This window comes from Oncorhynchus clarkii, chromosome 22 (genome assembly GCF_045791955.1).
Source record: "Oncorhynchus clarkii lewisi isolate Uvic-CL-2024 chromosome 22, UVic_Ocla_1.0, whole genome shotgun sequence".
NCBI lineage: Eukaryota > Metazoa > Chordata > Actinopteri > Salmoniformes > Salmonidae > Oncorhynchus > Oncorhynchus clarkii.
Window position 1 is genome coordinate 4,547,541 of NC_092168.1, and position 18,439 is coordinate 4,565,979.

The 18,439-nt window shown below is 41.9% G+C and overlaps 1 protein-coding gene across 16 annotated transcripts in view; it reads right to left on the bottom strand.

Moving 5' to 3' along the window:
• Positions 1 to 460: 460 nt before the first annotated feature.
• The window catches only part of LOC139380206 (leucine-rich repeat flightless-interacting protein 2-like), an 87,084-nt gene continuing 69,105 nt past the window's right edge, over positions 461 to 18,439 (bottom strand). For 7 of the 16 annotated variants that reach the window (XM_071122681.1, XM_071122683.1, XM_071122677.1 and 4 more), the window contains 5 exons: positions 16,087 to 16,179; positions 15,778 to 15,870; positions 15,396 to 15,488; positions 15,108 to 15,255; positions 7,903 to 14,162 (listed from right to left, as the gene is read on the bottom strand). In XM_071122681.1, coding sequence (XP_070978782.1) covers positions 11,164 to 14,162; positions 15,108 to 15,255; positions 15,396 to 15,488; positions 15,778 to 15,870; positions 16,087 to 16,179 — 3,426 coding nt within the window. In that variant the 3' untranslated portion in view covers positions 7,903 to 11,163. Of the gene's footprint in view, positions 3,972 to 4,316; positions 4,422 to 4,544; positions 4,625 to 4,781; positions 4,903 to 7,337; positions 7,388 to 7,902; positions 14,163 to 15,107; positions 15,256 to 15,395; positions 15,489 to 15,777; positions 15,871 to 16,086; positions 16,180 to 18,439 lie in introns of those variants that run through there. The other 9 variants (XM_071122690.1, XM_071122688.1, XM_071122687.1 and 6 more) reach the window with 3 other exon arrangements.

Sequence of the window (18,439 nt, forward strand, 5' to 3'; positions counted from 1 at the left end):
TGAGCTGACATATGCAGTGTTTACCGTGAATGCGGTCTACACTTAAGTGGGAACATTGCCTTTAAATTGCAATCACTCTGTAAAGCGGAACTTCTGCTATGCGGATTGAATAGAGCCCTAAATTCTGATTACACACAAGTCAAACAAACTGAATTAAATTTGTCCACAACACTAAATAGTATGGAATTTACTGTAATTACCAGAATATACACTGTAAACAGAAGTGTGCAGTTATTGTACATGAGTTACATCAGTTCAATATTGTCCCCGTTTCTCCCTCAGACATGTGGTTTCATAACACCATGGCGTTACAGTTTGGCATGGGTGTCAACATCTTCTGGTGCCACCTGCCTGCAGAAGGTTACAACAATAATGACCCCTATGGTAAGAACAAGGGTGTAGAGAAAATGTTGCAGTTTTACAGCTAATTTCCTGCAATGATTTGATTTAAACACTCAACTGCCGATACAGCATGGTTGGACATTTTATTGCACAGCGATTACAATTCCTTGAGTCTTCTTAAACATTTTAAAGCTTTGTAAACAGTGAAGCAGCATCTCCCCAGAGTGTGTTTGAGGCTTATCCTATTAACATTCGCCCTTATTTGTGTAGTCTTCTTCATCACCATAAGCATCATCATCAGCAGCATGTCTCAACAAGCAAGAGTATGTGAGGTGGCCTTTTTACATTATTGCTTGAGACAAACGTCAGTGAGGCTCTACCTGATTGGGCGGGGGGGGGGGGGGGGGGGGGTACGCAGGCTGTCATTGACTGCTTTGAGGCTCACTCATAGCTGTGGCTGTAATAGACAGGTCCTAAACAGCCTGCCCAAACAAATTAACCAAACACCTGGGTCATATTCATTAGGGCACCTGCACACTGTAGCAAAACATTTCAAACCAATGGCAACAGAACTAAAATAAGCGTATCTTATTGGACAATTCTAGGTAGTCCCTCCTTGTTTGAGCTTTTCTTCCATTTGGCGCCTAATAAACATGAACTTGGTACATTCAAAGACATCAGTCTTTCAATTCTATTATTTTGTCCCCCCAAAAAAACGAATCAAAAAACAAATACATCTGAAGTAGAAAGCGGGTGAAATCACAGGTGAAGTTAAATACTGTACATTCTGTTTGTGTGACAATGATTATATCAATTGTGGTAAGAAAGAAGGTGTAGCTTGGGAAGGTGGGATGCATACACAACCTCCTGTGTCCTCTTGACAACACAAGCTTTTGGACTTAAAAGGGCAACTACCACTTAACCTCATTATCTCCATATGGGAAAACAACACTTTTCTATGACCTGTGGTCCTAAAATAACGTTTCCGTGTGACATTACAGGGTAGTATTAAAAGTTTTAAAAAAAATTGATTTTCAAAACCTCCAATGAGTTTCTAACCGAAGGTTGGGTGTTTTCTTGCTCCCCACGTCACCACAACTGTTTGAAAATCACTGTTTTTAAATAACTTGTAATCGGGGTGAAATTTTAAGTTTACATACAGTTGAAGTCAGAAGTTTACATACACTTAGGTTGGAGTCATTAAAAATTGTTTTTCAACCACTCCACAAATTTCTTGTTAACAAACTATAGTTTTGGCAAGTAGGTTAGGACATCTACTTTGTGCATGACACAAGTAATTTTTACAACAATTGTTTACAGACAGATTATTTCACTGTATCGCAATTCCAGTAAGTCAGAAGTTTACATACACTAAGTTGACTGTGCCTTTAAACAGCTTGGAAAATTCCAGAAAATGATGTCATGGCTTTAGAAGCTTCTGATTGACATCATTTAAGTCAATTGGAGGTGTACCAAGGCCTACCTTGAAACTCAGTGCCTCTTTGCTTGACATCATGGGAAAATCAAAAGAAATCAGCCAAGACCTCAGAAAAGAATTGTAGCCCTCCCCAAGTCTGGTTCATCCTTGGAAGAAACATCTGAAGGTACCACGTTCATCTGTACAAACAATAGTACGCAAGTATAAACACCATGGGACCAAGCAGCTGTCATACCGCTCAGGAAGGAGACACGTTCTGTCTCCTAGAGATGAACGTACTTTGGTGCAAAAAGTGCAAATCAATCCCAGAACAGCAGCAAAGGACTTTGTGAAGATGCTGGAGGAAACCGGTACAAAAGTATCTATATCCACAATAAAACGAGTCCTATATCGACACAACCTGAAAGGCCGCTCAGCAAGGAAGAAGCCACTGCTCCAAAACAGCCATAAAAAAGCCAGACTACGGTTTGCAACTGCACATGGAGACAAAGATCATACTTTTTGGAGAAATGTCCTCTGGTCTGATGAAACAAAAAACAGAACTGTTGGCCATAATGACTATCGTTATGTTTGGAGGAAAAAGGGGGAGGCTTGCAAGCTGAAGAACACCATCCCAACCGTGAAGCACGGGGTTGGCAGCATCATGTTGTGGGGGGGCTTTGCTGCAGGAGGTACTGGTGCACTTCACAAAATAGATGGCGTCATGACGAAGGAAAATTATGTGGATATACTGAAGCAACATCTCAAGACATCAGTCAGAAAGTTAAAGCTTGGTCGCAAATGGGTCTTCCAAGTGGACAATGACCCCAAGCATACTTCCGAAGTTGTGGCAAAATGGCTTAAGGACAACAAGGTCAAGGTATTGGAGTGACCATCACAAAGCCCTGACCTCAATCCCATAGAAAATGTGTGGGCAGAACTGAAAAAGCGTGTGCGAGCAAATTCACCCAACTTATTGTGGGAAGCTTGTGGAAGGTTACCCAAAACGTTTGACCCAAGTTACACAATTTAAAGGCAATGCTACCAAATACTAATAGTGTATGTAAACTTCCAACCCACTGGGAATGTGATGAAATAAATAAAAGCTGAAATAAAAATAATTCATTCTCTCTACTATTTTTCTGACTTTTCACATTCTTAAAATAAAATGGTGATCCTAACAGACTTAAAACAGGAATTGTGAAAAACTGAGTTTAAATGTATTTGGCTAAGGTGTCTGTAAACTTCTGACTTCAACTGTATATGTTTTTTGTACAAATGCGCCGTTGACACTGGTAATATGCTGGAGATCATGAAAACGAAGTTGAAAAGTGGTGGAGTTGCCCTTTAAGAGACAACAGGTAAACACAAAGAGACAAACATACACACCCAACCATGGTAAAATGTGCTCATAATTTGGCTTTTAGGACACAGATAAGAGAAATGCAGGGTATAAGAGGGAAAAAATGTAAATACACACAAAAAAATGCTCTCACATCCACAGCACACCATGTTAACCCAGTTCAGTTCAGTCCACTGAGACTTTGGGCCATGTCCTCTCTGTTTAGTAAAGGTGAACATAGGGGTTTGAGTGAGGAGGAGGATAGTTCCGGACAGAGGGACATTCAGTGTTATTCTGTACACAGGGGATGGGATAGCAAAATTATGTAGCCCAAGTAGCCAGTCGCGGTCCAAAGAACCCTATCCAGTCCCAGGTCGCCCCTAGTCGCACTGTATTTCCCCAAATTCTCTGGTGCAGAGCAGCGCCTTCCCCCAGAAAATAAGACATACAGACTTACTCTTCCCCGACAATTAGTGCTTGGTAAGGGCTTTCTGGGTGTCATATATACACCTATGAAGAATTCTCATCATTGGAAAAACAAACAAAAACAAAGACATTAAGAATATGGCACATTGCGCGTGTTTGTGTTCTGTGTTGTGTGCGCTAGCGATTAGGAGAACTGAAGTTACTTAAAGTTTTTTTTCATAAAGTTGCGAAGCAGATGGAGAGGCAAGCCCAATGCAAGGCAGGACACTCCTTCCAACGTGGGCAGCCATTGGTGGACGGACAGGATAGGGACGGAGTTATTCTGCCAGGTCATCATTAGGGAGTCGTTGCCGTGGAGCGATTGGCCTTCATCTTGTCCAACCGTTTAGAGAGGTGGCTGTTGTTCGACTCAAGTTCATCTATCTTGTCCAGTGCTGACCGCAACTGCCATCAAGGAACAGAAAGAACAATCATTAGATTTTATTCAGAGATTCATTCAAAATCAACAATGAATCAAAAACACAAATTGTGTACATTATAACCCAAGTGTGCACTTGTTCACTCCCCCTAAGATTTGAAAGGATTAGGCCATTCCTTTTAAATCCATGCAGGGAAGTCTATTAGTGCACACTTCGGATAAAGGAGGGAGAAACTATTCCATTCTATTCCACATGACCATGTAATTCTATCCATTTCAGAAGCAATGTTCTGAACAGTGCAGACCCCTGACATCTGGTCTCTGCATAGGAGCTTGATTTAAGCCACATAACTGACAGCTGGGGGACATACTTCTCTCTGCAGCTTGCGTTTCTCAGCCTTCAACTCGTCCTCTACTTTCTCTGAGTTCTCCGACGCACCCTTGTAGCGGGTCACCTGACCCTCTAGCCTAGTAACCTGCAGATTGGTGATTGGATAGAGTACATGAGAATCTCAGCCTATAACGAGTCAAATTAGCAGTACTTGGACCTGTGATAATTATCTCTTTCCAATCAACTAGGTTAATGACAGTACACTTACATTCTGTTCCAAAGCTGTCACTTCCTGCTCCGATTTGACAAGTTTGAACTTTAGGTCACTAAGTTGCCTGCTGGCATCTCCTGCAAATGTGGGAAAAAAGAAAACAAGGTCTGATGTGCCAATGCAGTAGATACTGAATATGAATCCTATTAAAATAACATAGTTAGGACTAACATACATTTTTATCTTGAGTTATTAATTTCAGTCATAACACGTTACAGTGTCTGTGAATCTTACTCTGCAGGTCTTGTATGTGTGGATCTGTGCCGTTCTCCAGAACCTCGCCCTCCGGGCTGGAATCCTCCTCAATCTCGTTCCTCTGTTTCTTCTGCTCTACTTGGGCCTTCAGTTTCTTCACCTATAGGGAGGACCACATTCAGGACAGTTAAAACCTATTCAAATTGTAGCTGTATAAAAACAACAACAAACATACAGGTAACTGCCAAAATAAAGGAAACACCAACATTAATTGTCTTAATAGGGCGTTGGGCCACCACGAGCCGCCAGAACAGCTTTATTGCACCTTGGCATAGATTCTACAAGTGTCTGGAACTCTATTGGAGGGTTGCGACACTAATCTTCCACGAGAAAATACACTTGGTGTATTTGGTGTTTTGTTGATGGTGGTAGGATTGTTGCGGGAAGCTTGTGGAAGGCTACCCGAAACGTTTGACCCAAGTTAAACAATTTAAAGACAATACCACCAAATACTAATTGAGTGTATGTAAACTTCTGACACACTGAGAATGTGATGAAATAAATAAATGCTGAAATAAATCATTATCTGTACTATTATTCTGACATTTCACATTCTTAAAATAAAGTGGTGATCCTAACTGACCTAAGACAGGGATTTTTTACGAGGATTAAAGGTCAGGAATTGTGAAAAACTGAGTTTAAATGCATTTGGCTAAGGTGTATGTAAACTTCCGACTTCAACTGTAAACCATGCCAGGAAAATGCATCCCATACCATAACAGAGCCAGGCCGCCCCCAGCTGGTAAGGGTAAAAACACATCTGCCACGCTGATGCTCAAAACAGGGGCCCCTCAGGGGTGTGTGCTTAGTCCCCTCCCGTACTCCCTGTTCACCCACAACTGCGTGGCCAAGCACGACTCCAACACCATCAAGGTTGCTGACGACACAGCAGTGGTAGGCCTGATCACCGACAACGATGACACAGCCTATAGGGAGGTGGTCAGAGACCTGGCAGTGTGGTGCCAGGGCAAAAACCTCTCCTTCAACGTGAGCAAGACAAAGGAGATGATCGTGGACTACAGGAAAAGGAGGGCCAAACACGCTCCCAGTCACATCGAGCGGGTCGAGAGTTTCAAGTTCCTTGGTGTCCACATCACCTACTAACTATCATGGTCTAAACACACAAAGAAAGTCACGAAGAGGGCACAACAACGCCTTTTTCCCCTCAGGAGACTGAAAAGATGTATCTTTTTTTTTCACCTTTATTTAACCAGGTAGGCTAGTTGAGAACAAGTTCTCATTTACAACTGCGACCTGGCCAAGATAAAGCACAGCAGTTTGACACAAACAACAGAATAAACAAAACATACAGTCAATAATACAGTAGAAAAAGAAAAGTCTATATACAGTGAGTGTAAATGAGGTAAGGGAGGTAAGGCAATAAATAGGCCACGGTGGCAAAGTAATTACAATATATCAATTAAACACTGGAATGGTAGATTTGCAGAAGATGAATGTGCAAGTAGAGATACTGGGGTGCAAAGGAGCAAGATAAATAAATAAATACAGTATTGGGGTAAGGTAGTTGGATAGGCTGTTTACATATGGGCTATGTACAGGTGCAGTGATCTGTGAGCTGCTCTGACAGCTGGTGCTTAAAGCTAGTGAGGGAGATATGAGTCTCCAGCTTCAGAGATTTTTGCAGTTCGTTCCAGTCATTGGCAGCAGAGAACTGGAAGGAAAGGTGGCCAAAGTAGGAATTGGCTTTGGGGGTGACCAGTGAGATATACCTGCTGGAGCGTGTGCTACGGGTGGTTGCTGCTATGGTGACCAGTGAGCTGAGATAAGGCGGGGCTTTACCTAGCAGAGACTTGTAGATGACCTGGAGCCAGTGGGTTTGGCGACGAGTATGAAGCGATGGCCAGCCAACGAGAGCATACAGGTTGCAGTGGTGGGTAATATATAGGGCTTTGGTGACAAAACGGATGGCACTGTGATAGACTGCATCGAATTTGTTGAGTAGAGTTTGAGGCTATTTTATAAAACTCCAGTCACCCAATTCATAGACTGTTTTCTCTCTGCTACCGCACGGCAAGCGGTACCGGAGTGCTAAGTCTTGGTCCAAAAGGCTCCTTAACAGCTTCTACCCCCAAGCCATTAGACTGCTGAACAATTAATCAAAATGGCCACCTGGACTATTTGCATTTAACCCCCCCCCCCCCTGTTTTTACACTGCAGCTACTCACTGTTTATTATCTAATCTGTACTCCTGCACACTGACTCAGTACTGGTAAACCCTGTATATAGCCTCATTATTGTTATTTTATTGTGTTACTTTAAACAAAAAAATACAAAAAAAATGTAACATTAATATTTTATTTACTCTATTTTCTTAACTGCATTGTTGGCCATGGGCTTGTAAGTAAGCATTTCACGGTAAGGTCTACTACACCTGTTGTATTCAGCATATGTGACAAATACAATTTTATTTTATTTGCCTGTTTATTTGCCTGTTGCCTCTATGGCCAATTCAGTTGAAGAGTTCAGCTAGCATAATGGGTGACAGACTATGGATAGATGGATGTCCTTACTCACCTGTCCTATCAAGTTCTCCCGCTCGTCAACCAGCTTCCTCAAGCGGATCTCTGAAAGAAAACATGTCTTGAGCCGATCTGCTTACAGTATTAAAAATTTCACAGAACTTGTCACCATAATCTGTATAACTTTGAGTAAGCATCTAACCTAATCAATACACACTTTCATTATGTTCATGCAAGAACAATCATAAGAACAACTTGAGCATACAGTAAAACCAATGTTAACATACCAGGGGTGGGAGGAGCCAAGTACATGGATGGGGAGGGGCTGAGTCGGGGTGGGAGGAGTTTAGAGTCACTTGATGCATGCAATGGAGCAGGTGTCCATTGGGAGAGCGTAGGTGAGGGGTGGGGTTATGGTTAGCATGCAGAAACTGGAGAGGAGGGCACACAGCCTCTAGGGTATTTTTATGCTAAACAGCTAATGGATGAGAGAAGTTGACCCGAAGAGATTATGTTTGTGCGTCAATGAGACTGCTGTAGACAACACATAAGTACTATTATACTATAACACTACATAATTAGTATTATATATTACTAAAGTTTATTTCTCAAAGTTTGTAATTACTTATTTTATTCAATCATGAAAAAGGGTCAGAAGGTATTTCCTTACAAAAAGTGCACATGAAGAAACATTTAGACCAGTGATTAACAAGGGAGTCATATTCTTGTATACAATTTGTCTAGCAGTCATATCATATGAATTCAGGAACTATGGCATATGCTGAACACAAAGCAATTTTACAGTATACACATGATATCCTAGGGCTTGGATTTCACCTGAGATCATTGGCTACATGGAATGGACTTGTAACATGGAGGATTTTTCTGCCAATTATTTTATGGCATGAGAAAATCTCAAATCGGTTAGTTTCTCTCTTCATCAAAATACACCAAGCAGGAAAATATTTTTTGTTCTGGGCAAACTTTTGTCTAGGCTTGGGCGGTATACCATATTTGGAAATAGCCAGGGAAAACTATTTATTTTAAGTTTTCAAAAAATATTAGCAGTTAGCAGATACAGCAGATCGCGTTCTTCATTTCACATTATGAAGCTTACCGTATTGCCCTGAGAACAGTTGAGAGAGTTTATTTTTATTTCTTTATTTAACCCTTATTTTACCAGTTAAGTTGACTGACAACACATTCTCATTTACAGCAATGTCCTGGGAATGATTGAGCCTATAGGAAGCTGGGGATGATTAGGTGGCGATGATGGTATAAGGGCCAGATTGGGAATTTAGCCAGAACACCGGGGGTTAACACCCCTACTCTTAACATGTGTGTTTGTAAATAGCACAATGGGAGAAAGCCGGAGCAGTCCAGCTGTGTATTGACAAGGGTCGCGTTTTATATTTAAAGTCAAGTGTTTTTTGCTTCAAGCGTGATCAGGGAAGTGCAACTGTAGTTTTCCTTCACAGAAAATACATTAGTGCAGCACATTCGACAGAAAATAGCTTCCTTTTTATCAACAGAAGTGTAACGCTATTTGGCTGGCAGCCACACAAGTAAATGAGCTTACAATGAAAAAGCAAGGTCTTCCTTGCAAAAAACGATGCATTGCCATCATACTGTATTTCGAATGTTTATCATAGAAAGAATGTAGCCAGCTACTTTTCCTAATGTTTCGCTTAAAGTTAATCTTGCATTTTAAAGAGAAAGGTAATCTGGTTACACTGAGAAAAGTATCAGAAAAGTAGCTACACATCATTCAGAGAACTGTCTACTGATAGAATGCTCGTTTGTGAATTCTCATCTGAGTGGAGAAGTGAAACTGAAGCACAAAAGTAGTCTGATGCCGAGCAGAAATCTGCATTTACAAAATTCAGCAAGATATTTGTTATGTTTTATATTTTTTTCCTGCGTTAAAAACATAAATTCTGCATTACCGTGACCCCTAAGTTTAACTTGTTAGTTGTCTAAGTAAGTGGCTGAATTAATAAGATGACAAGGCATAGTATGGTGTTAGCTTTCTGCTGTGTTTGAGAACTCAAAGCCCTTTGGATGAATTATCTGTAAGGCTACCACTGCTTGATTTCCTTGCGTTTTTTTGTCCTCTTCGTTCACATTCCGTCTGAGCAGGCAGGCCCCTTCCCCTGCGACTCCACACAGACAAGCATGCGTCAAAACTTAATTTGCACAAAGTCTGTCATTCACATTTAGCTTCAAAATGTCCAAACTGACATTTGGTAGCGCCTACGTATACCCCCTACGTATATATGTATACCTTTATGAGCTGGATTGCCTGTCTTTGCAATTTGTTTATTTTCCTTTGGGCTCATTAACATATTTAGCTAGCAGCCTCCATGGAAATTCACTATTGCTTGTGCCAATTCTGTTAGCATTCTGGTAAGACGACCAATGGGTTTTGTTTTTTTGGCAGCCCCCTTGTGTACTAGGCCGGTAATTCCATAAATCACAGGATGAGAGAAGGACGGTATGACAATACGAATATCATGCATTGCAATATAAACATTGTGCCTTGAATAGATGAAGAAAAACATAGTCATTCAATCAATCAATATTACATTATTACAGTATAGGTATATAGGTGCTGCAGATTTATACGAGAGTATGGGCAATGTACCCTACCAGGGCCAGGCAAGTAGTAACACATTTGATTGATTCTACAACTACTACTAGTCTTAAATTAATGGTTTTCTTAGTTGAATCAGGTGTTTTACTGCTTGTTTGGGGAAAAACAGCCTGCGTGGTAAGATTTACCCACCCCTTATGGCAAACTTCCCTAAAAATTATCCAAAATACACACAAGCTGTGAAGTCAAAGTATTTGGACAGTGGCATATTTGTTGTTGCATGGCCATCATATGTCTAATGTTTATCATGGTCAGCTTTTATTTGAGGGTATTTTCATCCAAATTGGGGTACCCATTTAGAAATGACTGCACTTTTTGTACATTGTCCCCCCATTTTAGGGAACCAAAAGTAGTTGGACGAATTCACATATGTGTATTAATGTAGTCAAATGTTTAGTATTTGGTCCCATATTCCAAGCAATGACTACGTCAAGCTTATGCCCAATAGAAACGTATGGTAAATAATGTATTGTGTCATTTTGGAGTCACTTTTGTTTTAAATAAGAATATAATATTTCTAAACACTTCTACATTAATGTGGATGCTACAATGATTATGGATAATCATGAATGAATCATGATGAGTCAGAAAATTATAGAGCCATACACATCATCCCCCTCAACCTCTCCTGTTTAGCATGTTTTGGGGTTATGGTCTTTGTGCCTCTAACTTTCTCACTCATCATTATTCACCATTATTCGTAATCATGGTAGCATCCACATTAATGTAGAAGTGTTTAGAAACATTCTATTCTTATTTAAAATAAAAGTGACAATAGAAATGTAATGTTAAATAATGTATTGGGCACAACATAATCTAAAAGAGCCAAAACAAACTGCAAATGCATCAAACAAGCTTAGTGTAGTCATTGAGTACTAGGAATATAGGCCCAAATACTACACTTTTGATTACTTTAACACACAAATGAATTTGTCCAAATACTTTTGGTTCCCTAAAATGGGGGGACTAGAGCATGTACAAAAAGTGCTGAACAAAAAGTACGCTCAAATTAAAGCTGCCAGTCTTCACCTCATAGTATCATTTCAAATCCAAAGTGCTGGAATACAAAACAAAAAATATGTCACAAATACTTTGACCTCAAAATACAGTACATCAAATTATAACTTTGGAAGGAATTTTAATGGTACTTGCTTTGGCTGTATTAGTTGAGACTCTTTGCACTTTCATAAATATTTGCTGTTGTTTATATTGAGTGCAGACCTAAAAACTAGGACATTCGGCAGTCCTCTTTTCCCTTGCCTTTTACTTTCTTACTGCCTTTTTTCAAGCCTGTCCTAGATTGCTCGTTGTTGCCCTCTGCACTTTGACTACTTTCTCTTCTACCCTGCTGTGACCCATACTGGATTGCCTCTTCCCCCTCCTCTACTGGCAAAGCCTCTACCTCAGTTGCATTCTGCTGCCTCTCGCTCTCCCCTACACCTTGCTGTTCAACACTCACTCCCTCCTCTGCAATGTCTTTCTGGTTGTATGTTACACTAACCCCCTCCTCTAATGTGATTTGTTGTTGTTCTCCAGTCACGTTCTGGCCCTCAACTATGGTTTGTGCTTTTTCTTCAGGGCTTCGGAGCTCCTCTGGTGCATTATCCAACCCCCCTTCAATTGATTGCTGTGCCACTATCGTGCTAACTCCCTCTGTGTCCTGTGGTTTGTCATCCTCCTCTTCCTGGTTACCCTTCTCTTTACCAAGCTCTACCTCTATTTTGTATCCTAACGACATCGTTCTCATTTCCTGGCTGACCTCCTCTTGGGATGCTATTGGGAATACATTTGCAGGAACCACTGAAACTAGGTCAGAAAAGTCAAACGATTGACCCTCATTTTCATGCTCCTTGTCAGTCCACTGCTCACTGGGTCCAGGTACCTTGTTACCCTCCAGCTTGGCCTCAATGGGATCATCTTGCTCTTCTGCTTTAGCCACCATAGTGCATGGTCCACTTTCATTGTGGCTCTGTTCCCTAAAAGAGTCAATTGTCACCGGAGTTTCTTTTACAGGGTCCTGTAGTCGTGTTTCTGTATCATTCAGCTCGGTCTCTGTAGAGATCCCTCCATTTGATGCCTCTTCTGCATCAAGTGTTTCTGTATCATTCAGCTCGGTCTCTGTAGAGATCCCTCCATTTGATGCCTCTTCTGAATCAAGTGTTTCTGGCTTGTTGTTTTCATACAAGTGCCTGTCAGTGACTGGACAACCAGGTAGATCCACCAATTGTTCAGGCAGTCTTATGGTGTCAGCAGCAGGGCAGTTGCGGTCAAGCGATATGCTACAACATTTCTCATCTGCTGAATTGTTGCATTCCTCTACATTTGCTGGCATTGCCATTGAAGTGTCTTCATGTTCAAGTGCATTTTTACGCTCTTCTGGGCTCCCGTTTGGTTTATCCTGACCTGCCTCTTTTAGGTCTTGTGTTGCATTTTCGTTAGCCTGGTCTGGATGAGTAGCGACACCATCATGGAAGATAAGGTCTTCAGGTTCCACGCTCTTCTTAAGCTCTGGTCTTAAGACAATGGGACTGTGAAAGTTATTCCCTTGTTCCTTTGAGTCTTGGATTGTTTGTTCCTCTTCAACCGAGACCTTGATTGCATCTTCCTCTTTGACATTGTTTGAATTCCCAGCTGTGGACTGTTTCGAGTCCAATGGACATTTTGGGTCAGCTGAAGAGTTCAAACAGTCTCCAAAGTTATCAGGGTTGGTTGTGTACCCTGACTCGTCCTTTTGGGTACCAGTATCTGTTGTCGATTCTAATTCCTCCATAGGGTTATAAGTGCTGGTTATAAACTTGGAGTGATCAACAGGATCAGCAATACCAATGTTGGACTCAAGGGATAATACTGATATCTCGCCTTCTGATTTCTCTGATTCCATTGTAGGTTTGTGTTTGTCCTTTTTCATTTTCTTCTTTTTCTTCTTTGAGACAACTTCCTCACTCTTAGCTTGGTCAGTCAGAGATACTTCAATGGTAGGCTCTACTCGGTCTTCTTCTAGTTGTTCTTCCTTCAGGTTCAGTCCCTCAGCTATGGTTTGTGCTTTTTGTTCAGGGCTTTGGAGCTCTCGATCTGGTGAACTACTGGTCCCCTCCTCTCGCTGTGTTTCTATTGTGATAACCCCCTCTCCTACCGCCTCTACTGGCTCCTTATTGCTTGGGGTGGAGACCACATCCTCTTCTGTTGTGCTCATCTTATCTCCCTGCGTTTCATCACCTTGTTTCTCTCCCTTCTTCTTGCCTTTCTTTTTCTTTTTGCCTCCTTGGGACTGTGGCTGCATGTCAGTGGTCTCTGGCAACACACATGCCTTTTTTGTTTTCTGAGGCTCAGGGTTTGATTCGACTGGGCTCTTAGGAGTATCAAGGTCTGTCCCTAGGCTAATCTGTGTGCCATTTGTTTCTGTTGTGCTCTTCTTATGGTCTTCCTGCTTTACATCACTTTGTGTCTCTCCCTTCTTCTTCTTGCCTTTCTTCTTCTTGTTGCCTGCTTGGGTCTGTGGTTGCAGGTCAGTTATCTCTGGTAACGCTTCAGCCTTTTTTGTTTTCTGAGGCTCAGGGTTTGATTTGATTGGGCTCTTACTAGTATCAAGGTCTGTCCCTTGGCTAAGCTGTGTGCCATTTTTCATGGTGTCCTCAATGGTTTCCCTAGGCAGAGGATATGAGTCTAAACATTTCACGTCTTTACTCAATTCGTTTTTCTCTTGTTCAGCTGCTGCACCATATTCTGAGGTAGGCTCTTTTGAGGACGTCTCTTTGGTGTCGTCACTGCTCTTGACAACTTTGGTCTCTGCCTCATCTGCCTTGTCATTTTTTATTCCCATTTCCCCTTCGCTTGCAACCTCTACTCTGCCTTGCCGTGTCCCCTCTACACCTGCTGCTTCATACCCCTCCCCCGCTACTGTAACCTCTTCCTCAGGACCTGTTACAACCACAAGTACCTCAGAATCACAGACCGGTCCACTTTTGAACTCTACTACTGGTATGCCATTGTCAGAGTCTTTGTTGACATCACTGCCTTCAATTTCAACCTCTTCCCCCAATGTGGGCGAGAATGGCTGAGCCTCCCTTGATGTTTCTGTTTCAGAAACACCAACAAGGCTACAGGGGGTGGGCGAGGTCAGATGGTTCTCTTGAGCCTCCTCCTCGTGTGTATCCTCTTGCTGCCTGGACCTTCCTGGATCCACCACCTTATCTCCTCTACTTCCCAACTCCGTCTCCTGAGCTCTGCCTAGGAGACCATGAGGGATACCATGAGGGTGAAATAGGCCAAACACTGTGGCTTGGAGTTTCAAATAAACATTTTTCTGATGATCAAGATCTGCCAGTTGAACCTGGGCCAATTAGCGCAAAGCGTAATTTGAAAGAATTGGGTAAAAATCAAACCAGCATGGAAGAGGTGGAAAAGGAGGAAGAGGAGAGCACCAAACAAAACCTTGATCCCAGATTAATCTTCAAGGCAGATGAGCAGGTCAGAGGCACCTTGGCAAGCTGCAAATCTTAAACTCTGAAATGTCTACTGTAGTGTTATATTGCTTTGGGACTGGCCAGAAATTGACAGGTTTGTGACTTAACAAACAAAACATTTTTTCCTAATCATTTACAAAAAATAAAATCAACAACCTACATTGAATAGACCAATTAATGGATTTATTGATTGTGATCCGTGTAATGATCTGGTGTAAACACCAACCAACTATAACACCACAGCAAACACTTCAAACACCATTGACATTTATCAGGTTGAAGTAAAGAGTTTATAATAGACAAAACACAAGGTCAACATAATTTCGCCAAAGCAATCAGCCTAATGACCCTGGACTTACCTCAAAATTAAACTACTATGTAGGATACACATTTTGGCACCAAAACACCATGTGTGTTTACACCATCTGCTTTAAATCATGGTTCGGATGCATGGATTAGTTAACATGCATCAAGTGCAAGGGTTGCATTGGGTTGGGAGGAGAATCAGTGGAGAAAGCTTAGGTTTTGGACTTCTTCTGCGACTAACTTCTATGTCAGTCAACCAAACTCAGGTTAAGTCTACAGGGTTGCATTAGATCAGGTGTGGGCCTGATTTGAGCTTAGAAGTTAGCTATAATTTGGCAAAGCTATGATGTAAGCAGGAGATGATTACAACATGTAGCGATCTTTGTCCAGTAATGGTGCTTACCAAGCATGCTGTTCCCCCCTTCCAGGGGCGACGTCTGGGAGTCCTGAGCCAATTGAGAAGCTGGATCTCCACTGGCTGACCCTTCAGTTCCCAACTCCAGCGTTTCCCCATTTGCAGTCAGGTCAGGTCTGAGGACAATTCCATGTTTCTGGGCAGGACATGAACACAAACTGATGAGAGGCTTAAGAGAGTTTCACAACAGTGCATTATAACTACAATAGAGAAACCCTGTTTAAGAGGCCAGCGTTGCATATTCCGAGCTCCGACTCCCTTGAAAGGACTAAATACCTTCAGAATGTCTTTCAGCTGGACCACCTCATCCCTGAGCTCATCCCGCTCATTTCGGATGGCATCCGAATACTCCTTTTGCCGCTCTAAGGCCTGAGCAGTTCCCCCAGTAGGGGAAGTGGAAGCGCAGGTAAAGAACAAAGATAGATATGGGTGAAGTGAAAGTGAGCAGAGAGAAAGTGAAGGAGCAGTATACAGTATCAAGCATTCATGCACTTAGCTAGCATCAACTTCTCTGCCTAAGTAAATAAGTGTATTTTAACACCACAACACAGGTGAACACAACACAAGTATGTGTGGGGATTTCCGTTTGCATCCACCAAATGCTATCAAATTGAACATGTACTAACAAAACGAAAAGATTAGAGTTCACAGGGCATACCCCAATCTTTTTATCCTTCCACTCCACGGTTTCCTGCAGGTCAGAGATTTCCCTAACAAAGCCGTCCTGCTTGAGACGCATCTGACGGATCTCCTGGACAGCGGAAACGCAGGAAGATGTGATGGAATAAATAGGAGAAAATTAAGTGTGTGCGAAAGGTGAAAGCAGTGAGAACAATAGATGATCAGCATGGAGGTGAGAAGACAGGGAAGTTCAGAAATAAGAAAACTGAAAGGTGACAGGTAAAGTCATTTTGGCTGTCCTGACAAGCTTTGGGTTTTAATTTTGAGGATGCCTTGGAGGACTCACTGTTAGTAACTCCTCGCTCTGTTTTAGCGTTTCCTTCATCTCCTTGAACTGGAACTGCAGCACGCCGTGGGCATGTTTCTCACGCTCAAAGTCCTGGGAGAAATGACAGAGGAGATGTTTTAATGGATTTGCAATATGTGCAGTGATCATTGTGTCCCAAAACAGCTGCCTTATAGTCCAGGTTGTGGTTGTAATCCAGGTCCAGGTTGTAGTTGTGGATGAAGTCAGTTTCGGTCTGTAAACTGATTCTTGATCAAAGTGTGTTGTACATATATATACTTTTAACATACAGTTTTACATGTATAAAATCGTACATAGAATTTACGTACAGCGCATTTGTAAAGTATTCAGACCCCTTCACTTTTTCTACATTTTGTTACGTTACAGCCTTATTCTAAAATTGCTTAAATATTTTTATATAAAAACAACGACAAAGCGAAAACTTGACATTTTTGCAAATCTACTACAAATAAAAAACAGATACTTTATTTACGTAAGTACTCAGACCCTTTGCTATGAGATTGAAATTGAGCTCAGGTGCATCCCCTGTTTACATTGATCATCCTTGATGTTTCTACAACTTGATTGGATTCCACATGTGGAAATTTATTAATTGGACATTAGTTGGAAAGGCCTGTCCATATAAAAGGTCCCACAGTGCATGTCAGAGCAAAAAACCAAGCCAGGTCGAAGGAATTGTCTGTAGAGCTCAGAGGCAGGATTTTGTAGAGGCACAGATCTGGGGAAGGTTACCAAAAGGTTCCTGCAGCATTGAAGGTCCCCAAGAATACAGCAGCCTCCATCATTTTAAACGGAAGACGTTTGGAACCAGCAAGACTCTTCCTAGAGGGGGGAGAAGGGCCTTGGTCAGGGAGGTGACCAAGAACCCGATGGTCACTCTGACAGAGCTCCAGAGTTCCTCTGTGGAGATGGGAGAACCTTCCAGAAGGACAACCACCTCTGCAGCACTCCACAGATCAGGCCTTTATGGTAGAGCGGCCAGATGGAAACCACATCTCAGTAAAAAGGCACATGGCAGCCCACTTGGAGGTGGCCAAAAGACACTTAAAGGACTCTCAGACCATGAGAAACAAGATTATCTGGTCTGATGAAACCAAGATTGAACTCTTTGGCCTGAATGCCAAGCGTCACGTCTGGAGGAAACCTGGCACCATCCTTACGGTGAAGAATGGCGGTGGCAGCATCATGCTGTGGGGATGTTTTTCAGTGGCAGGGACTAGTCAGGATAGAGGGAAAGATCAAAAGAGCAAAGTACAGCGAGATCCTTGAAGAAAACCGTCTACAGAGCGCTCAGTTTCAGGTTCAACAGGACAACGACCCTAAGCAAACAGCCAAGACAAAGCAGGAGTGGCTTCGGGACAAGTCTCTGAATGTCCTTGAGTGGCCCAGCCAGAGCCCAGACTTGAACCCGATCAAACATCTCTGCAGAGACCTGAAAATAATAGCTGGTAAGCGACACTCCACATCCAACCTGACAGAGCTTGAGAGGACCTGCAGAGAATGGGAGAAGCTTCCCAAATACAGGTGTGCCAAGCTTGTAGCGTCATACCCAAGAAGACTCGAGGCTGTAATCGCTGCCATAGGAGCTTCAACAAAAGTACTGAGTAAATGGTCTGAATACTTATGCAAATGTGAAATTTCAGTTTAGATGTTTTATATATTTGCAAAAATGTAATAAAACCTGTTTTTGTTTTGTCATTATGGAGTATTGTGTGTAGATTGTCGAGGGAAAAACATTATTTAATACATTTTAGAATATGGCTGAAAAGTAACAAAATGTGGAAAAAGTGAAGAGGTCTGAATACTTTCCGAATGCACTGTATATACTGTGGGGCAAAAAAGTATTTAGTCAGCCACCAATTGTGCAAGTTCTCCCACTTAAAAAGATGAGGCCTGTAATTTTCATCATAGGTACACTTCAACTATGACAGACAAAATGAGAAGAAAAAAAAAATCCAGAAAATCACATTGTAGGATTTTTTATAAATGTATTTGCAAATTATGGTGGAAAATAAGTATTTGGTCAATAAAAGTTTCTCAATACTTTGTTATATACCCTTTGTTGGCAATGACAGAGGTCAAACGTTTTCTGTAAGTCTTCACAAGGTTTTCACACACTGTTGCTGGTATTTTGGCCCATTCCTCCATGCAGATCTCCTCTAGAGCAGTGATGTTTTGGGGCTGTTGCTGGGCAACACGGACTTTCAACTCCCTCCAATGATTTTCTATGGGGTTGAGATCTGGAGACTGGCTAGGCCACTCCAGGACCTTGAAATGCTTCTTATGGAAGCCAATCCTTCGTTGCCCGGGCGGTGTGTTTGGGATCATTATC